This window comes from Arachis hypogaea, chromosome 18 (genome assembly GCF_003086295.3).
Source record: "Arachis hypogaea cultivar Tifrunner chromosome 18, arahy.Tifrunner.gnm2.J5K5, whole genome shotgun sequence".
Taxonomy (NCBI): Eukaryota; Viridiplantae; Streptophyta; class Magnoliopsida; order Fabales; family Fabaceae; genus Arachis; species Arachis hypogaea.
Window position 1 is genome coordinate 11020072 of NC_092053.1, and position 23339 is coordinate 11043410.

At 33.3% G+C, this 23339-nt stretch overlaps 1 protein-coding gene and 1 long non-coding RNA gene across 2 annotated transcripts; one reads left to right on the forward strand and one right to left on the reverse strand.

Annotated features, from left to right (window-relative positions):
- Nucleotides 1-6787: 6787 nt before the first annotated feature.
- Nucleotides 6788-10646, reverse strand: LOC112769077 (uncharacterized). The gene is made up of 4 exons (XR_003186358.2): nucleotides 10417-10646; nucleotides 9643-9732; nucleotides 8838-8864; nucleotides 6788-8363 (listed from the first exon to the last, which is right to left on the reverse strand). It is a non-coding gene; the product is annotated as an uncharacterized lncRNA (long non-coding RNA).
- Nucleotides 10647-22502: 11856 nt separating this feature from the next.
- Nucleotides 22503-22955, forward strand: LOC140181235 (uncharacterized). The gene has a single exon (XM_072224761.1). The coding sequence runs from the start codon at nucleotides 22503-22505 to the stop codon at nucleotides 22953-22955; it is 453 nt and encodes a 150-aa protein (XP_072080862.1).
- The last annotated feature ends 384 nt before the right edge of the window (nucleotides 22956-23339 follow it).

Here is a 23339-nt window from a genome sequence, read left to right on the forward strand (position 1 = left end):
TTATCAAAGCTATTTCAAGTTCTCCATTGGCGGATTTTATCTTTATAGGGGCTTCCAGTTGAATTTTTCCATAGTATATTATATTTTTTCTATTAAAAACTTCTTTTAAAAGATTTTGTTTATTAAAATTTTCATTTGATTTGAGATTTAATTCTGTTTTTAAAACAGCCTGTTTTTCATTATCTAATAAAGCAGTTAATCTATAATAATCAGATTCTTCTGTTAATTCTAAACTTTCTAAATAATTCATAACTGAAAGACTAGGATGAAGATGTACCTTTCTGGAGAAAAACTTCCTTTATTTAGTATATTTTACATAAGGTGTTTTTATCTCCAGAGGGGAGATTGTAGATACTAACTCCAGAGGGGAGTTTAGAATTATTTTTCCCTAAGAAAATTCTTCCTCAGACTATAGAATCGCCTCGGCAGCTTCCTCCTTGCTCTCCTAGCATATGAGTACTCTTAGCCTCCTGCTTCCTATTGTCTGATGCCTTCTACAATTGCCTAAGCAACCTATTTATAATAGTTGGGTTTGATGGACAATTCTCATCCTTACCCTTCTTATGACGTCATTGCTTACGTCATTGTTTGTTCTCTTGCACCAGCTACATTGTTGGTGCTCTATGACCTAAGTGCTTACGTCACTATGCAATAATGTTAAGAGATGCTTCAGATGCACTGTCCTCCTCTTTTATCATGTGACCCTCAGATGTATTGTCTTTTTCCTTCATCATGTGAGTTGATTCCGTTTCATTATTGCTTTCTTCAGATATCTCTGAGGCACATAGCTGGCACTTGTGGTCTTCTCTGTCTTTTATCAAATAGTAGAGATTCCTCTTTATCCCTTCAGGGAGCTTTTCTAAGAGTCCAGATAAGTTGTAGAATGCTGATTCAAATTCCACCAAGAGTCTCATCTCTCTTTCTTCAATTTCATTTCTTTTACTGGACACAAGTAGAGTATTTCTACTTTTATAATTAATCCTTGTGTGAGATTCCTTCGTTATTTTTTGAGTTCTTTCAAAGACCCTTGCTAATGTGTTGGCTAGCCTTCCTTCATGACTGTAAATTGTTAAATCTTGAATCTGATCAATTGGTTGAAAATTTCCTGGGAAGACAGACATGAATATTACTTGGTGTGCTGGAACCAAGCATTCTTCTTCTTCATTAAAAATAGGTTGACTGTTTGTAAATTTTAGGAATATATCCCTTGGATTTACATTGTCAATCATATTTTTAAATCTCTTTACCACATCAACGAATCCTGCAAGAAACTCACTAATAATTTTTAGATCATTAAAAATTAAAATTGTATCAATTAATCCATACTGAAAAAATTGATAGGTATCAGATGGGGAAGCATCTGGAAATATAACCAGCTTTGTTAGCTGTTCTTTGACAATAGGATAATATCCCAAAATTGCCCTTTTTTCTTCAGTCCAATTCAGGACTATGTTAAGGGTTTCTCTGAGATTAGATTTACAGACCCTTTTCTTTTCCTTGATTTCAGCCCTTGTAGAAATGTTTCTTATTATCCCTGTTCTTTGGGTTTGAATTGGAGCTTTATCTGCTCTTTTTAGGGTTTGCTCTGGATGGAGAGCTTCATATTCCCTGAAGGATTCTTTTGCCTCTTCCAGTGTTAGAAACCCTCCTTTATGAATTATCCTTGATTGATGTGTGAATGGTGCTGCTTTTTCCCAGGCATCATATACTCCTTTCATGGGGCCATTATAAATTACATAATATTTTTTATCTTAGGTGGATTTTTTAATGATTTCAGCAATTGTTTTATTTTCTGAAATTTTTTTTTCACCTGATTTGTCCACCATACTTAGCTGGCTGAACTCTGATGGTTTTGCTTGTTGTGTTGATTTCATTGCTTCAATGGCCTTCTTGAGAGATTGGATCTGTGTCCTTATTTGCTAACAATGCTTGCATTTTTCGAGTTCTTGTTCATATTTTTGAATTTCTTGATCTAATGCGTTGTAGACGAACTCCATTCTCTTGTTAATGTATCTGCAATAACATTTTTGTCACCCTTAATATATTCAATTTTTATTGGATATTGTAACAAAAATAATTGCCATCTTACCAATCGTCCATGATTATAATCAACTTTTAAATTATATCGTATGAAACCTGTTAGGTAACTTGAATCTGTCCTTAATGTAAATTCTCTGGGTAGTAAATCAATTTTCCATTTCTTAAGAGATTTAATTGCTGCTAGAGTTTCCTTTTCATGAGTAGTATATCTCTGTTCTGTTGGAGTAAAAGTCCCTGAAATATACATGCAAAGTAATTCCTTTGGGGAATATTTAGAATCTATTGATTCTTTTTCTTGTTCCAAACTTTTTATAGCTTTCTTAGCTTTTAGACATCCTGACCAGGTTATGTCTGAAGCATCTGTTTCTACTATTAAGTAGTCATTTTCTTCTGGAATATAAAGTTCTGGAAGTTTTTCACATAATTCTTTAATTCTTTGAATTTGCATACTATCTTTTTCATCCCATTTCCATTCTTTTTTAGTACTTATTTTTGGAAATAAGCTTTTAGTGTATTCTGTTATATTTTTTAAAAATCCTTGATCAGAAATATAATTTATACACCCTAAAAATCTTTGTAATTATTTTCTATCTTCTATTTTATTAGGAAATAAATTTACCTTTTCTAGAACATTTGGTTGAAGTTTTAGCTTTCCTTGAGTGGATAGAATTAATCCAAGAAATTCTATTTCTTGTTTTGCTATTCTTGCTTTCTTTTTGCTAAGAACTAATCCTTTTTCTTTACATCTTTCTAAAACTATTAATAATTTTTGAAGATTATCTTCTTTATCCTATTTTGTAAAAATTAGTATATCATCAATGTATACTAAAACAAATTCATTTAACTCTTTTAGATTTTCTTCCATAAATTTTTGATAAATACCTGGGGCTTGTTTTAATCCGAATGGTAATACATTCCATTCATAGAGCAACACACTTGTTGATTCTTTTGTTGGGCAAGTAAAAGCAGTTAATTTCTTTGTTTTTTCGTCTAAACGAAGTTGCCAGTATTCTGATTTTGCATCAAGAGATGAAAACCAAGTTGCTCCTTTGATTTTTTCTAAAATAGAATCTTTTCTTGGAAGTTTATGAGCATCACCAATAGTTGCTTCATTCATCTTCTTATAGTTAATAACCATTCTTCGTTTTTCCCTTTTAATTTCATTATTGTTTTCGACGTAAAAGGCTGGAGCCGCATGAGGACTTTTACTTAATCTTATAATTCCTTTTTCCAAAAGATCTCTACATTCTAATGAGAACTCTTCTCTATCTCTTGCGGAATAAGGAATTTTATTTGGAACATTTATCTCTTTTATAGGATCTTTTAATTTAATGCTTACTAATTCGTTATTTGTATTTTTAACATCTAAAGGATTTTCAGCACAAATTTCATCCAAAAGTTCTTCTATCTTTATTTCAAGATTATTTTTTGGAATTTTTATCTGAAAGTATAAATTTAAATAACATGTCTCTAATATAGAAAATATTTTAAATTTTAAGATCTTATCTATAGTAGTAGTTAGTATTTTTATACGTTTTGATTTTTGATTTATTGAAGAATCGTGTGGAGCTTTTAAAACTATATATGTTAATTCTTGAATGAATGGATGATATAGCTTTAAAAAGTTATTTCCTATGATAAAATCCATTCCAGAATCTAACATATATATAGGTGGAACAATGAACCTATAATTTTGAATAAAAATTTCAGCCATTTCTGCTCTTTGATCAATTTTATGTATTGACTTGTCAGCTATTCTAACTCTTAATGGTTTCTTTAATTTTTTCCAATCAAGTTTTATATTTGAACTAGCAAAGCATTGTGTTGCTCCAGAATCTATAAAAGCATTTATAAACTTTTCTGTTATTTTTATAGTAATAAATGTGGCATTATTACTCAGTCTCTGAGTCTGTTTCTGAGACATATTCAAAAATATAGTCTAAGTTATCATCAGATTCCTCTAAAGGTTCCATGAAACAAGACTTAGCAATTTCTATTTGTTTAGTAAGATCCTTTTTATCCTTCTTTTTCGGACATTCATTTGCATAGTGTCCTTCTTCTTGTCAATACCAACACTTACAATTTTCTTTTTTATTCGGGCAATAATTACTTTTTTGTCTTTTGTTTTTATTGTTATCTCTTTTTCTAAAATACCTCTTTTTTCTCCAGTTTGGATAGTATTTTCTTTTTCTAAATTGATATTTTCTTTTTTTTTGAAAATTTTTATTAAGACCATATTTTTGAGGTATCTCTTCATTATCCTGACAGCAAATTCTAATTATATTTGCAAATCTTTTTTGAGTTGCTTCTTGCATACAACGTTCTTTTATTTCCTCTCTTATTGCAGAGGTTGCTCCACCAAAATTATTTTCAATTGTCCCTCTATTTATTTCTCTTATAAATCTTCCCATAATAAATTCATTAGCAGGATATGGAAGTTTTGTTATATACATACTAAGATAATGATTTTTATCTTCTTCTTTTAATTTGTAATAATGTATTCTATATTCACATATATAAGACTCCACATTACATAGATCATATATCTGAATGTTAGCTAAATGATTTTTTGCTTCTTGATATTCTTTATTATAGACTTCTTGTTTATGATCTATAATATTTTTTCCAAAAAATTCTTTATATAGAATCATCATTATATATAATATCTTATCATAAACTGTTATTTTTGTTGCTAATTCTTCTATTATTTGGTTTTCTATTGATGTCATATAATCTCTTATAGCTCCTTTAGTATGAAATCCTATGTAATTCCAAATGCCTCTTCCAGATAATTCATTAAGTTTTGGATTAGTAAAGGCTTCTAATAAGAAGGAATTCAACCAGTTTTCGAAAATTTCTTTTTCATTCTTTTTACAGTCTAAATCGAGCATTCTTTCTCCTTCCATTTCCTGGATTTTAGGAACATATTTTGATGGTATTTTTGTATATTTTGAATCTTTATTTATAAACCCTTTTTTAAAAGCATAATTATCAAAACCTGTTTCCCATTTAAATTGAGATTGATTATCCTTAGATGTTCCAGCTTCATTTTTTATTTGTATTGGAATTGCTGGTTCTTCGTCACTTGAATAATCTAGGATGTGTTCTTCATTTTCTATATTTTTAGAATTTACTAATTCTTCTTCTATCTGGAATCCCTGTTCCATAATATTATTTTCTTGAGCCATTTTTAATTGTTTAAAAAGCATTGTAACTTCTTCTAATTTTTCTTCAATATTCATAATTTTAGTGGTGGTTTTACTTTTAAATCTGTTATGTTGATTATATTTTGAAAATTTTCTTCTTTGGGATTTTCTTTTTCCTTATTTCTTTGAAATTTTATGGATACTAATATTTTTTTAAGCATATCTACTATAGAATTTAATTGTGGGTTAAAAGTATGATAAAGATGTGGGGAATCATTTCCATGGTAACATTTCTTAGAAATTCCGTGTGAAAAATAAGTTTTTTCAGGTTTTTGAAGTCCTTCAATAAAACTTATAGTAAAATAAAGATTTTGAGAAAAATCATTTTGTATTGATTTTAAGAATTCGGTGTCATTACAGTTAACATTAGTTAAAATCATTAATTTTTGATCTATTAATTTTGATAACTTAATTATTTCTTCTCTTAAATCTTCTAATTTACTTTTTTCCATTAGGTGACGCTTTTCTTTGTGAAAAGTTACGGTTTAAAATGAAAAGTGTGGCTTTAAAAAGTGTGATGTAAGTAAATCTTTAAATCTGTATGACTTTTTGATCTGTATGCTAAAATTTGCCTTTTTTTTCCACTATACTATTACTGTCTAACATGGAAGCTACGTAGCAAGAGAAAGTTAGAATTCATTGCAACGTCATATCAATTCAAAATACATTAATTAAGTATATTAGAAATAAAAATATTAAAGAACAAAAATTTTTTATTTTACTTTTTTTAACCAGTATTACTTAGATTTTCTTTTTCTAAATAATCTAAAAAGGAAACCTATGAAAAAACTTAAGAAATGTTAAATGGTGCGACAAAAGATACTACACACAAATAAATACATTACTTACAAAATTTATGATGCGGGAGAGAAGGTATTTTAAATTTTTATTTTGTTTATGTGAAGAACAGTTAAGTTTGAATGAATCATAAATTGATGAATAATGACAAGAAAAATAGTTACGCTAGAAAGATAATAATTTAAAATTATTTTATTTAATTTAATATTTATAATTTTATATATATAATATCTAAAATGATATATTTCATAATTAGAAAATAGATTAATACAGACAGATTTACAGACAGATTTAATTTTTATTATAAATGGATTTTTGGTTACCGACGAAATTACTGACAGATTTTGTCCTTCTGTAAAAGTTCCGTCGAAAATTATTTACCGATAGATTTTTCCTCTGTAAATTCTCCATTCATTTCCTGAAGTCGACGAACTTTCCGACGGATTTCCATACAGACAGATTTTTTCGACAGATTTTCTGTCTGTAATTACAGAAGAATTTTTCGACATATTTTCCGTCTGTAATTTGAACCTTGGAAAATCATCTCCCACTTTGATTACAAACAGAAAATTCGTCTGTAAATCCGTCAGTAAGGTAAAATATAAATTTTTTTATTTTTCTAATTACAAAATAAACTTGTTTTCATACAAAATAAATATAAATTTAATACAAATTTTTATCTAATTTGTATTCAAAATATTTATAATATTTCAAAAAATAAACAAATTCATCGTATTATCAAACTAAAAGAAAAGTACTATAAACAAGCAAGTCAATTTAATTCAAAACATAAACAAAGTGTATTGATCATCGACTATAATTCCTAGTATATTGTTCAACCATGCTAAAACTATCAGCTATAGTCTTCAGTGTCTTCTTCATCATCATAGTCCTCATCCGAAGACATTGAGGGTGGCGGTGGTAGTGGAACTGCACTAGAACTACTTGACGCTCTAACCTTCTCATAATAGCTAACATAAGCCTCATTCCATCTCTTCTGTTTCAGCTTTTTCTTCTTGGCCTTTCCAATTGCCTGTTCCAACTTTTCTAACTTCTTTTGAGTCTTTTCCAAAGGAGCCAAGCGTGTATCTAACAACTTACTAATACGCTCATCTGTTTGTTGAGTAACACGCTGAAAAGCTCTTCATTGAGATTATGAATTTGTTCTCACAAATCAGGAACAGAATTTTGATTTCTAGGTGCTCTTCCAGATACATAATTGGCAGAAGTGGTTCCAGACTTGATAGAGCTAGAAAAGAATGACCTTTTTTCGTAAACTCGATTTCTTTTGCCCACCACACACTTCCTCCCAAATCAAGTCTTCATCAATTGGTGATAGCTCCATTCCCTGTGCTTGAGCCTCGGCACGTTAGGCCTGAACTTCTGCCAACTTTTTTATAAACTTCTCTTGTTGCACAATGATTATATCAATTATATAAATCAAGTTTCAAACAATATAGTACACAATATATAGTATACTTTTAATAACTATATATTCAATAGGTGAAGTTGATTAGCTCTAATGTCTTGCATCTCCACAATAATTTCTAATATTCTGCCTAATTTTTATTCGGTCATTTTGTTTTTAAGTAACAAATCTGAATATTTGAAACTACCATCCATCAGAAATGAATAATCTAAGGGACATACATCTTATTTTATTTGTGTACATTTAATTATTTATGTACATTTATAAGTCCATAATGGGATTAATGGCCTTGATATAATGAAGTTTACAACACAAAATTGCACTAACTTGAACTCCAAGCAAAAAGTTGAAGAGATTGGACCAAAAATCTCTGAGCGAACACACAAATTAGTCTTCTAATAATTAGCTACTGTGCAATGAGAGAGAGAGAGAGAGAGAGAGAGAGAGAGAGAGAGAGAGAGAGAGAGAGAGAGAGAGAGAGAGAGAGAGAGACCTCTTCAAGACTTTAACACAGAAAGAAACTGCTGTTTGTAAACAATGCAGAATTTAGAAATTAGCAAGGACCCTGACCCAAGTTCAGCTTTCAACAGCATATCTTTTAGTGGGTTAATAATAGTTCTATACTTTATCTATGAGAAGAGCAAAAGGTACAACACAGTATACCAAGAATTATCTCAATCGACACCCATGACAATATATAAAGTCCATTTTTCCAAAAAGCAAATTAATGCAGAACATGCATATCTAGAACAAACAGATTATGGTGAAGACAAACACACTAGCACTTACTCTTTCCAGGCGTTGGAGAAGTGCAGTTTTGAATTGGCGAACACCTCGACCACTTGAACTAGGGTCCAACTTGTGAACTTTCTCAAAGGCAAAAAATGGGCCTACAACAAAATAATAAGTTAATAACAGATAAAGATGCACATTTTCATTAAAAAATAATAATAATAAATAACAAAAAAAATAAGTAAGCCATGAATTTAGAAAATGCTATTAGCATATATGGAAGTTTATCACTTTGATATGAGTTGTAAATCAAGATTAGTTATTACTACATGATCAAATTGTAATAGCCAAATTGTAAGCCAGGTTGAGAGATCACCACTGAGTCAACTAAGGCTAATCTAGCACCACCAGCAACAATTTAAATTTTTTCTCCCAAGGGTTTATCCAGTTGGTTGATTTCTTAATAGAAACAATTTCCTGCTCTTCCAAAACTTAAGTCTATTAAACAAGTGTACGACACAAGCTAAATTAAATCCTTAAAAGTGTTCAATTGAGCAGGAAACTAGTAAAGAATAATGAATTAGTTGACAGGTAAATTCTCAAACGCGTATTTGATAATTAACTAATCTTACCCGATAATTAACTAATCGCTACACTTCCTGAAAACAAAAATCATTCAAAATTAAATAAGTTCCATTGAATATTAACGTGTCATGTCAAAACAAAAACTAGGACTAAAACTGGAAAGAAATAAATTCAGATATAAAAAATAAAGATAACAAGCCCAAATTATTTATTTATTTGATTAACAAAACAAGGAGAAAAGGAAAGTGTGTGTGTCTTTTCCTCTTTAGTTAAACATGGGAAAAAAGAAAAGTGGGTTCCCTTTGTGAAAATTATAGAAATGGAGATGGGAATGGTGTACGTTTTTTTCCCCTTCTATTTAATGATCACCAAAAAAGACAAAGTTGATAATTTAAATTCTGCTTTTTTCAAAATGGAAAAAATCAACATTAACTTAACAAATCAGAAACACTTCATCAATATTCTGAAACTAGTCAGGCAAGTCGTTAATGCAAGTCCTTTTTCAAATTGAAAACACAATCTTGTTATAAGATTATATAATATCAAAAGTAGATTCATCATAAATAAAAGTTACACGTTCAATCATTTTCTAATAAAACCTCATCAGAGAACTATCTAGCATAAAAATATAAACTAGATCAAGATAAAATTTTCTTGGTCAAGTGTTTAATGAAAAAATAGCCATATCAAGAAGCATTCGTAGAGCACTAAATTAACTGCCAATATATTTAAAACAGGACCATGCAAGAAACAAATGAAGAATTTCTTTGAATGTAAACAAATGTTGCACATTGATACAACTAATTAACGTGCATCCACATTCTAATAACAAAAACACAAAAAATTTGGTACCTTATCTTCAATCCCAAGAGAAGTGGGCTTGGCAAAACTTTCTGTCCAGTAGAAGGCAGTGTTAACAAATGTCTGATAGTCTTTCAGATACTGCACTTTTTCCATAGATTAGACAAAAGGTTAAAATGATTCAACTAGCCAAAAGTACCACGAGAAGTTTTCTACTTGTGATATACTAACAGAACATTGTTTTCCATATACCAAAAATCTTTTTTCTTCCTCTAATTACATGGTATATCTCCAACTTGCAGTGATGGTCACTTCAGTAGCTTAGTCTTACACTCTTACCCTCCACAAAACAAAATATCACCTACCCTTTCTCCTTGAGGAGATGTGAACTTATCCATGTCTAGAATCCCTAACTAGCTAGAAGACCCTAAAACAGATGACAATTTTCAACTCCAACAACAGAAAAAATCCATCCACACAAAAATATAAATAAAATAAAGCCTTTTATTTTTACAACAGCAATTTGAGAATGTTAGTCACCCAAATATCAAATGGAAACGAAATTCTTATGCACATCCAAGAATAGAAATGCAGAGGAAGCTAAAATGCATAGTTGCTAAACCCTAGACACAAAAAAACCGAATTGACCTAGCTCAACAACTCACACAATGAACAATTAAAAAACTTGGAAGAAGAAAAATAGCATTAAAAGAAACCGAGAGTAGAATAGATCACAAATCACAGCACAGCTACTCGAAATTAAAGATCCAAACAAACAAATAAACAAAAAAAGAGAAGAGCTTGTGGCAATTAATAGTGACTCACAGTGAACTCAAGTCAGCTTTGGGCATAGTGTCACGGTCTTGGACACACTCCAACGCTACCGTGCCGGCACTCGGACTTACTCAACCTCTTGAGCTAAGACCAAGTCAGCCTAACCCTCAATATTTAGCAAGAAAGTTAAGAACACAAGAGAACACAAGAGAACACAAGAGAAAGGAAGCTTTGGTGGAAAGAACACTTTATTACTCAAGTGTTGGTTACAAATGATTCACACATTCACACTAACTCTCATCTCCTATTTATAGCCATCCACTTCCTCAATGGATGGTTAGGATTAAATCTAATCAATGGCCTAGATTAATCATCTAGAACCTTCTTTAAAAATATCTATCCTACCACAACTTTCTAAATGTTTCTAGATTATTCCATACCACTCTTTATACTTCTATATACATCTACACCCTTCTAGAATACTCTATGATCTTCCAGAGTCTTCTAGAACCTTCTAGGGTATTCCGGGACCTTCTAGGACATTCTAGAACGTTCCGGAACCATCTAGAGTATTCTCAAACACTCCAGAAAACTATACAAACACTGTTAAATTTAACCTTCTAAAAATTTACCGTGACATTCTCCCCCACCTAATGCGCAGACGTCCTCGTCGCGTTTTGTTCGTGGTAGCGCTCTAGGTGTTCTTGGAATTGCCACAGATCTTCGCGAATTTCCCAGCTAGCTTCAGTTATCGGGAGCCCTTTCCACTTGATCAAGTATTGGATACTTGGTGGTACTCCTCTTCGTCGCACGACGCGATTAGCTAGGATCTCTTCGATTTCTTTGTCAAAAGATCTAATCACCACAGGCGGAGCACGACTCGAGTTACCTCTACTCGGTTCGTCTTGGTCCTCATGATATGGTTTAAGCATACTCACATGGAAGACCGGGTAGATCTTCATAGAGGGAGGGAGTTGTACTTTGTAAGCAACCTCCCCAACACGTCCAATGATCTCAAATGGCCCTTCGTATTTGCGGATTAAGCCCTTATGAACCTTGCGAAAGGCTTTGAATTGTTGTGGAAGAAGTTTGATCATTACCTTGTCTCCCACTTGATAGCTTGCATGCCTCCTCTTCTTATCTGCCCATTTCTTCATCCTCTTGGCAGCTTTGTCGAGGTAAGAACGAGTGACATCTGCTTGTTCTTCCCATGACTTAATCATATGATAAGCTCTAGGGCTCTTTCCTGAGTAAGAGGAAGAAAGAGAGTGAGGTGTAAGCGGCTGTTGTCCAGTCACAATCTCAAATGGGCTCTTCCCTGTAGATTCGCTCCTTTGCAGATTGTATGAGAATTGAGCAATGTCTAGGAGTTTTGTCCAATCCTTCTGATTAGCGCTTACAAAATGCCTTAAGTAACACTCAAGTAAGGCATTCACTCTCTCAGTCTGCCCATCGGTTTGAGGATGGAAGCTTGTTGAGAAATGAAGCTCCGACCCAAGGAGTTTGAACTGCTCTGTCCATAGTCGTCCTGTGAAGCGTGGATCTCGATCACTAATGATGCTCTTAGGCAATCCCCAGTACTTCACCACATTCTTGAAGAATAGTCGTGCTGCTTCCTCTGCAGTGCAGTCAGTAGGGGCAGGTATAAAGGTAGCATACTTCGAAAATCGATCCACTACCACGAGAATAGATCCAAACCCCTCGGACTTCGGTAAGGCAGAGATGAAATCTAGAGAGACACTTTCCCACGGTCGCTCTGATGGAGGCAGAGGTTCCAACAACCCACTTGGTGTCTTGTTTTCAATCTTATCTTGTTGGCACACAAGACAAGTCTTCACATAGCTCTCCACTTCATCTCTCATTTGAGGCCAATAATAAGAAGATTCAATGAGTGCTAAGGTCCTTCGCTGACCTTGGTGACCAGCCCACTTGGTGCCGTGGCATTCTCTTACCAACTTCCTTCTCAGATTGTCCCATTTAAGAACGTATAGTCTTCTCCCTTTTGTGTAGAGAAGGTCGTTTTCTAACCAAAATCTTTTGGTCTTACCTTCTCTAGCCAACTCCACCAACTTCTTGGCTAATGGATCGTGATGCAACCCTTCCTTGATGATATGCATAATATCTCCTTCCACCATAGAAATGGCCGCTAACTCAGCCTTGCGACTCAGCGCATCTGCTACGACATTAGTCTTGCCTGACTTGTATTCGAATTCGAAATCAAACTCAGCCAAGAAGTCTTGCCACCTAGCTTGTTTGGGGCTTAACTTCTTTTGAGTTTGGAAGTAGCTTGTAGCCACATTGTCTGTCTTGACGATGAAGTGTGAACCAAGCAAGTAGTGACGCCAAGTTCTCAGACAATGCACCACCGCAGTCATCTCCTTCTCTTGGACAGTGTATCGCCTCTCTGTATCATTCAACTTGCGACTCTCAAAGGCAATAGGATGTCCTTCTTGCATCAGAACTCCTCCAATAGCGTAGTCAGAAGCATCAGTGTGGACTTCAAATACCTTTGAGTAGTCGGGTAGTGCTAGTACTGGTCCTTCTGTGATAGCAGCCTTCAACTCATCAAAGGCCTTTTGACACTCCTTTGACCATTCCCAAGAGTGATTCTTCTTGAGAAGATCAGTTAATGGTGCAGCCTTAGCGGAGTATCCCTTGATAAACCTCCGATAGTAATTAGCCAACCCAAGGAATGACCTCAATTCAGATACCTTGTTTGGCGGCTCCCACTCTTTGATAGCCTTCACCTTTCCTTGATCCATGCAGAGAGTTCCACCTTTAATGATGTGTCCCAAGAAGTGGACTTCGTCCCTTGCAAAGGAACACTTTTCCTTCTTCACATATAGGTTATTCTCTCGCAAGATCTTGAACACGGTTCGTAAGTGTTCTACATGTTCCTCCAAAGTATTGCTATAGACAACAATGTCATCCAAGTAGACCACTACAAACCGATCAAGGTAAGGTCGAAAGATCTCATTCATCAAGGTACAGAAGGTCGTAGGAGCGTTGGTCAAGCCAAAAGGCATCACCAACCACTCATACGATCCATACCTCGTGACACACGTGGTCTTAGGCTCATCACCATCGGCAATTCTCACTTGGTGATATCCTGACCTCAAATCTAGCTTTGAGAACCACTTGGCTCTACCAAGTTGATCAAACAAATCGGCTATCAAAGGAATGGGGTATTTGTTCTTGATGGTTACCTTGTTAAGTGCTCGATAGTCGATGCATAACCTCAATGAACCATCATGCTTCTTTTGGAATAAGACTGGTGCGCCATAAGGTGCCTTCGCTGGACGGATGAACCCAGCATCTAGCAAATCCTTGAGTTGCTTCTTCAACTCCTCGAGTTCTGGCGGTGCCATTCTATACGGTGTTGAGGCGGGCGGCTTTGCTCCTAACTCCAATTCAATCTTGTGGTCCACCTTCCTCCTAGGTGGTAGTTGTTTTGGCAACTCGGGAGGCATCACATCCTTATTTTCTTCAAGGACTTCCTTGATTTCGGGAGGAACGTCTTCTTTTTCAAGTGTTGACTCCTCTTGTAGTAGAGCCAAATATGTAATCTCTCCCTTCTTGAACCCTTTCTTGAGTTGCATAGCGAAGAGTATCGGTGGTCCTCCAACTTTAGAGACTGTAGGGACCATGCACGGAGACCCTTTCTCCATGACGCATACTACGTCGTAGTATGGCATAGGTATTATATTTGCCTTCCTTTGTAAATCGAGCCCGATGACTATTTTAAAATCGTCCATGGGTGCTACTGAGAAATCCACAAGGCCCTTCCAAGAACCAAGAGTCATCTCAACCCCTTTTGCTACTCCCTTAAGGGGTTCACCCTTGGTATTCACGGGTTTGAACCAACCATTCTTTTCGGTGATCTTCAACCCAAGCCTCCTTGCTTCATCAGGCGTGATGAAGTTGTGTGTAGCACCAGTGTCGATCATAGCCATGACAGGTTTTTCATTGATAAAGGCTTTGACATACATCAAGCCTTTCTTTTCTGCAGTACTTGCCTCTTTGGTCTTCACAGCATTTATGTGTTGGATAGATCCAACACACTCAGTTACTTGAGTTTGAGCTTCTCGTTCCTTAGCAATAGATGCCAAAGTCCCTAGCTTGGGACAATCCTTCATTTGGTGCGGTCCCTTGCACACGAAGCATCCTCCTTTGGGCACGAAAGCCTTCTTTTTTTCTTCGTACTCTTTCTTTGAAGAGTATTTTCCTTCTTTCTTGGTTGAGAAGCTCTTCCCCTTGTCTCCCCCACCTTTAGCAGAACTAGGCTTGGAGGAAGACTTAGGTTTAGAGTCTCCCCTATGATACTCAGTGAGTGATTCGGCCACCACGATGGCCTCATCGACATCCTTAACATTCCTTCTTTGTAGTTCTTGCTTTGCCCAAGGTTGGAGTCCATCAATGAAGAAGAACAATGCATCCTCTGATGCTAAGTTGGGGATTTGAAGCGTGAGAGTAGTAAACTCCTTTACATAGTCGCTAATCGTACTCTTGTGCTTCAACTCCCTCAACTTCTTCCTTGCTTCATAAACCACATTCTCAGGGAAGAATTGTCTTTTCAATTCCCTTTTGAAATCTTCCCATGTGGCTATGTTGCAAGTGCCCTTTTCCATATCTACGCACTTTCTCCTCCACCACAAAGTAGCATTATCAGAAAGGTAGAGAGCTGCAGTGCGTACCTTTATTGCTTCTTCGACCACCCCTTGGCCTTCGAAGTACCTCTCCATTTGCCATAGGAAGTTCTCCACCTCGCGAGCGTCCCTTACGCCCTTGAACTCCTTTGGCTTGGGGAGATCAATCTTTGTCGTCTCCCTTATAATGGTTGGTCGAGATTTCGCCTCCTCGAACCAAACTCGAACTTCCTCAAATAGCTTTAAGGAATTCTCAAGCTTCTCTTCAATTTGGAGCATGCTTTCTTTGAAAGCATCTAGTTCTCCTAATACGTGAGCCTCGAGGGTCTCCTTGTCATGTTCTATCCTTTGGAAGCGCTCATCCATAGAGGATAGAACATTTTCCAACATAGAAACTCTTTCTTCTAAGAAGTTAGAGTCCTTACCTCTAGGCTCACTTGAAGAACGGATCTTCTTGCCTCCCCATTGAGAAAGAATAGTATCCCTTCCCCTTTGAGACTCAACATGCTCCATGGTGATACTAGAAGCCATTCCCACAAGCGACTTGTGCTCCCTCTCGAACCTTGCTCGGATACCAAAATTGTCACGGTCTTGGACACACTCCAACGCTACCGTGCCGGCACTCGGACTTACTCAACCTCTTGAGCTAAGACCAAGTCAGCCTAACCCTCAATATTTAGCAAGAAAGTTAAGAACACAAGAGAACACAAGAGAAAGGAAGCTTTGGTGGAAAGAACACTTTATTACTCAAGTGTTGGTTACAAATGATTCACACATTCACACTAACTCTCATCTCCTATTTATAGCCATCCACTTCCTCAATGGATGGTTAGGATTAAATCTAATCAATGGCCTAGATTAATCATCTAGAACCTTCTTTAAAAATATCTATCCTACCACAACTTTCTAAATGTTTCTAGATTATTCCATACCACTCTTTATACTTCTATATACATCTACACCCTTCTAGAATACTCTATGATCTTCCAGAGTCTTCTAGAACCTTCTAGGGTATTCCGGGACCTTCTAGGACATTCTAGAACGTTCCGGAACCATCTAGAGTATTCTCAAACACTCCAGAAAACTATACAAACACTGTTAAATTTAACCTTCTAAAAATTTACCATGACAATAGCCACCAAACCCTAGAAAAGACAGATTACTTGATTATTCCCATTAAAAAAAACTTAAGCACCAGAAAGCAACTAACTAAATCAAATTCTGCAGAAACAAATTCTAACAGAAAAAATCAAAGAGCTAAACCAAAAGGTTGATAAGGACATAAGAAAAAATTAAAGGAAGCAGAGATGAAATCACAAAATCGGAAATGAAATCACAAAATCCAAGGCAAAAATGGCGAGGAGCAGAGAATCAGAAACGACGCACGGCGATGAGGGGAGAAACCCTTCGTGACGGTGACGCCACGAGCTCTCAACTTAGAATTTCGTGCGACGGCGAGGAGAGGAGGAACGATGCGAAGAGGGCCGAGTAGAGCTTCCCCAGATGACGAAGGCACCCACAGTCTGTCCCCGTTGGCGGTGACAGCACCTTCTACCAGAGGAGAAGCGTTCGACGACAACTTTGAAGAGGGAGGGATGAGGGTGAAAATGAGTTCACAGTGAATGGAGCTCGATAAGGGTGGTGATAAAATTAGGGTTAACTCAATATTTCCGACGGAAACTTTTAAATTATAGACGGATTTTCTGTCTGTAATAATTTAATAAAACGCAGTGTTTTGTCTATTTAATTACAGACAAATTTTTTAACTATTTTTTACGAAAAAAATTAATTTTACCGACAGAATTATCGACGGATTCTGTTTTCCGTCTGTAATTTATGCTAATTCATTTTTTTTTTCGACAAAAAATTCCTCTAAAATTTCGTCTGTATTTCCGTGGAATAAAATCTGCTTGAAATATCCGTCTGTAATAACTAGTTTTCTAGTAGTGTTTATTATATTTAATATTATATATTTAGTTTAAAAATAATTAATAAATATAAAATAAAATAATTTTAGACTGATTTAGGTTTACTTTTATTGTTTAAACATTTTTTCAGGAAAGATATCTATGTATAGTAGTAATGAACGATTTCAGATCATTTTTAGTAGAAGAAATCGAATCCTCTACGTCCAACATTATTCCGTACGAAACTCCTATTTATGATTCTACGAAGATAGTAGTGTTTTGTCAAATCGAACTAATTAACTAATCGCACAATTCATTGTGTCATTGATGACTAATTAATTACAACACATGGCTAATTAAGGACTCCAATTGCGAGTCAGTTGCCTTAATAGTTTAAGGCGGCTAATGATAATGATAATGTTAAAAAGTGTATCCACACAGCCAAACACAAAATTTTTCTTAAATATATTTTAAAACACTAAATAAAATAATAAAACGACTTCCTTTTCTTTGCAATATCTTATATTAAAAAAACAAAGTTTCAGATATATTTACAATGTAAAATATAATATATAAATCAACCTAGAGAATGTATGTTCTCTTATTCATTGTTTAAATAAATATTTAAAATTTTAATTAGATTACATAACCGTATAAAAATAACTTTACACTTTTTATGTTTTATTTCTAAATAAAAATATTATAAAATAATAAAAATAAATTCTTAATTTTTATTTAATCCCGCTACGTTATCAACAATATTTTTGTTAATTTCTGCCAATTCCTGTTTATGATTATATTTAATAGAAGTATCTTTGTGGATGTGTCTAATAAAAATATCTTTCTTATGATTATGTCTAATAGAAGTGTCTTTATATATGTATTTTCTGAATGTGTCTCTTTATATATGTGTCTAAAATATAATAATTAATTATTATTGATAATAAATTCGCAAATAATATATTAGTACCTTATACTTTTCCATTTTCATTATACTTATTAATATTACTAAAATTTCACTATCATTGTATATTCACTATAATAGAATTCTTTCAAGTAATAATTAATTAGTCTGAAAGAATATTAATCCTATCCGATTCCTACTTACGAATTAGTGAAGGTGAATTTTATGGTGTCTATAATTTTGTACTTAACTTTTGTCTAAGTTATTTTTTATGGTAACTTTTAAATATTTAATAATTATTTATTTTTATACTTTTAAAATTAAATATTAATTTTTAACTCTTTTTGGTAAGTTAGGCAAACACTTTTAGGTACCATAGCAATATCCGTTAGTGAATTAACGATAGATGCTTATTTTAATCTATTCTATTATATAAAAATCGGATTTCTGCACTTAATGATGGAGCTGACGTGGCATGCTCTGGAGAGTGTTTCCCGATTTAATTATTTTAACTCATTCAATTCAATTTATTACAATGACTTAATTATATCAATTAATTGATTTGATTAGATATTTAAATATTAATATAATTTATTATAATTTATATTACTTAATTAATTATACTACATTAATTGTAATTCGTTATATTAGTGAATTGGTTTTTTCATTTATGAAGTCTAAAATAAAATAAATAATTTATTATTTATTCTAATTAAATTCATTAATTTTAATTATATATTATATATGAATTAACGTTAATTTATAAATTATTTTACATTATAATATTCAATCAAATAAATTGTAAATTACTTTAAATTATATACGTACGGAAAAGTAAATTTAAATGTGATTTATATAATATAGATAGTATTAAATTAAGAATGGTGCATTTTTAAGTGTTTTAGTATAACTTAATTACATAAGCTAATTGATTTGATTAGATATTTAAATATGAATGTAATTTATTATAGTATATAATACTTGATTAATTTTACTACATTAATTGTAATTCCTTATATTAGTTAATTGGTTTATTCATTTATAAAGTTTGAAATAAAATAAATAATTTATTGTTTATTCTAATTGAATTCATTAAATTTAATTATATTATATATAAATTAAAGATAATTTATAAATCACCTTATTTCCTTAGTCTTTTATATTCCATGAATTGTTAAGTTTTATGTTTTATATTTTCGTAAGCAAAAGTAATATAAGGCAAAACTTTCTTCATTCTAAATGGAATTATTCTATGTATTATTAACTAATATCATCATTAGATTTGATTTATTAAAAATATAAAATAATTTTATATAACAAATAATTAATTAAACTCATTCTAAAACGTAAGCAAAATAAATTAATTTTCTAGGCGGCCCAATGTAGATTCATAATTTATACAACAATCAAACAAAGCATAGAATTTGTGAATGGTGATAAAAAGGGAATAAAAAAGTAGGGCTGCACTATATCGGCTTACTTGCCTCCATTGTATCTTAATAAAACATGGACCTACGGAGATTAATCCTGATTTCAAGTTGGACAGATAGAAAACCTATCCGGATCTCATACAATTAATCTTAACCCGCACCCAAAGTCTTTTTTTAGTCTTTTTGGGTCTTCTCTCTCCCAGCAAGCAAGCATATATGCCAGCAATGGAGAACAGCGACTTGGCACTGGCAACTTCAGAACAGTGAAGACGAGAAGACTGGTTGCTCATACGGCGACGGGACGATGACGGGGTTGTGCCGGCGAGGAGCTGAGGTCGACGATGATCGGAGATGCTAATGTGACCAGAGAGGTTAGATAGCGGACCGGCAAGAGGAGACTTTCACTGATGTTGTTGTCGTTCAGATCACCGTCGCACTGGAATAGTCTCTATTTGTAACTGATGGAGGTGAGCTGCTGCAAGGAAGGCATAGATTCAAATATTATTTTCATACTTTTTTTTACTCAGTACATTTTGATTTGTCAGTATTTATGATGCAGAATAAGTGTTTTATTTTCAACTTAAATCTTTTTTCGTTGTTTAAATCATCAAGACAGATTTTTTCTTTTTTTGGATTATGGAGGATATGTGATTTTTGATGCCTCCAATTTTAAAATGATTTACCTAAAAATATACCTCTTAGTTGCTATAAAATTTTAAAGGGTGTGGTCCTACAATCTTACTATACGTACTTGCTAGAATTTACGTTTGTTTTTATTTTTCACTAGAGAAAAAATTATTAGGCGATATAATTTGTTGGAGATGATTGCACTGCCAAAAGAATATTTGAAGATTCATGTCAAAGTAATCAGACTTTGGTCTTTACCGAAATTCAAAGACTCCAAATCCATTAGCTCCATTGAAATGGTGTTGATGAATGAGCAGGTACTTCTAATTTTATTCATACACAGAATTGTTTCTCTATTTTTATACACTTAGTCCCACATTTGTATGATCCTCACCCTCATAACATAATTTCAACCTCATCAATTTCTGTTTTTTTTGGGACTATTCATTTAAAAACAGAACAAAACAAAATCCAGTTCTGTATTTTTCTGCAAGAAAATATAATTTTTTCATCATAAAAAAAGATTCTATAGTCAAAAACAGATTTAATATATAGCTCATGTTGTATTCGGCCAATAAAGAGAGGGGTTGGAGCACTTTTAGCAAGATTTTCATAGGCAGTTATATAAAATTATAAATTTTAGCTTGCAAAGACATGCACTAATGCCAAGATACATAATCATTAAATAATGCAGATTGGATATAAGAGTTTATGTCGACCAAAAACAACAAAGTTTGAGTCACTCTTACTTTCACATCCTACAAAAAGTATAATGTATATCTTTGATAAGAAATAATACGCACATCACAACAAAATTGAGAATCAGATTATTTCTTACTTCTTTGTTTATTATTCTCATCTTAAAGACTTAAATTTCCTCCTCCCGTATGGGTTACAACTAACAAGAGAGGTTTGTATTAGAAAAGTTTATGCCAAGCATCCCCAGATAGTGTTGACTGTTGGGAACCAAGCAGTATAGCTTCCACTGATTTAATATTTAAAATTATAGACTAAATCAATCACATTAAACAAAGATGCGTATGGAGGAAAAAAAGAGAGAAACATAATAAGAGCATGACTAACACATATGCATGTTTGTCGTTAATCTTAACCCTTTTCTAAATAACACTTAATTCTCATGCATGATTGTCATCATAATAATTGAAATCGCGTAGCCTAATTCATTTAGCAACTTAAAAGTGGGATTTTAACCAAGTTTTTTGCAGCAAATATCGAAGAATATTACCAATGACTTCTCTTGAATACTCAAAGAGGATGTATGAATTTTTGAGATATAAGAACAGTAGGAAGAACAATTTATGCTACGTATAGAGATGCCTGCTTCACTCTTGGACTCTTGCAAGATGACAGAGAATTCATGGATGCAATTAAGGAAGCAAACTCGTGGGCCTCAGGATCATATGTTAGGAGGTTATTGTCATTCTATTAACATCCAACAATATCTCAAGACCAGAATATGTCTGAAATAGATGTTAGCATAAACTCTCAGATGATATTTTGTATCGACAAAGAACTGTGATGAACGTGAGGGGTGAGTTTTTATTAATTGCAATTATAAAAGTTCTTCATTATTGATCATTTTTAGTTTGATTGAATTTTTATAGTATCGTATAATATGCGGAGTTAACCATGTCAAATGATGAGATTAAGCAGTTGTGCTTAATGGATATAGACAAGATCTTACATTCCTATGATAAAATCTTGAAAGACTATCCTCCTATGCCTTTAGCAACTGAAGTTGATAGTTCTTTATTAACCAAAAGGGTTATCAGGGAAGAGCTAAACTTTAACAGGGATGATTTAAAGAAAAATGCCTCAAACATGTTAGCCATCGCAACACCTGAGTAGAAATATGCATTCGATAAAATTGTTACAGCTATATATTGTGATGAAGGGATTTTTTCTGTGTATGGTCATGGGAGGACTGGAAAAATATTTCTCTAGAACCTTATGTCTGCTGAGATTTGCTCAAGGGATGATATTGTGTTAAACATTGCTTCAAGTGGTATTGCATCTTTACTTCTTCCCAATGGAAGAATGACACACTCAAGTTTCAAAATACCACTGAATATAACTGAGGATTTTGTATGTAACATCAAACCTGGTTCCCCTTAAACAATTCTACTGTTGAAAGCCAAACTTATAATTTGGGATGAGGCTCGAATGGTTAGTAGGTATTGCTATGAAGTGTTTGATAAATACTTGGGTGATATCATGAGATTTTCTCTAACATATAACAAAGATTTGCCCTTTGGAGGAAAAGTGGTTGTACTAGGTGGAGACTTTAGACAATTTTTTCCTGTCATTCTACGAGGATCAAGACAAGATATCGTTCATTCAACCGTGAATTCGTCTTGCCTTTGGAAGTTTTGTTAGGTTCTCAAACTAACAAAAAATGTGAGACTCTCTGTAGGGACGACTGCTTCAGATCAAGATGAGACAAAGCAATTTGGTGAGTGGTTGTTGAAAGCTGGTGATGGTCTAATAGGTAACAATATGGATGGTGAATCTGAGATATGTCTTCCAGGAGATATTGTTATTCCTTCTTCGGACCAGGCATTTGATGAGTTGGTTCATTTTTCTTATCCAAATATTTTGGATAATGTCCTCAAAGTATTTTTTCAAAGCAAGAACTATACTGGCTCCCACGCTGGACATTGTTGAAGAGGTCAACAACCATCTGATGGCTATCATTCCTGGAGGGAAAAAATTATATCTCAATTCAGATTCGATTTGTATGAATGAAGGGAATATGGAGAGCCAACTAGATCTCTATGGTCCTGAATTACTGAATAGCATAAATTGCTCTGATTTACCTCCACATAAATTAATACTCAAGGTTGGTATTCCAGTGATGTTACTGAGGAATATTGACCAATCCAGTGGTTTTTGTAATGGTACAAGGCTACAAGTTAGGAAGCTTAGAAATTATGTCATAGAATGTGAAGTCTTAACGGGTAACAATGTTGGTCATATTGCTTTGATTCCAAGAATGAATATGGTACTAACAAATGAAACCGTCCCAGTTAGATTCCAACGAAGACAGTTTCCATAATAGTATCGTTTGCCATGACAATTAATAAATCTCAGGGACAAACTTTATCTCATGTTGGATTGTACTTGCCCAAACCAATTTTTACACATGACCAACTATATGTGACACTTTACGGAGTTAAGAGTAAGAGAGGTTTAAAAGTTTACTTATGAATCACGTAGGAATGTCTGCAAATTCAACCATTAATATTATTTATAGAGAAGTCTTTGAAAAAATAGAATTCTAATGTAAATATTTTAATTTTATTTTAAATTCTTATCAATGTATAATTATTTTACTTAAAAAAGTGTAAAATAATTATTACTCACTATTTTTAAGTTAAACTTTTATTTTGATCATAATTTTATAAAGTTTTTAAAATAATAATTATTATGTTTTTTTTAA

Coding starts and splice junctions, on each gene's coding strand:
- LOC140181235 (XM_072224761.1), top strand. CDS start 22,503: ATGTCCTCAAAGTATTTTTTCAAAGCAAGAACTATACTGGCTCCCACG.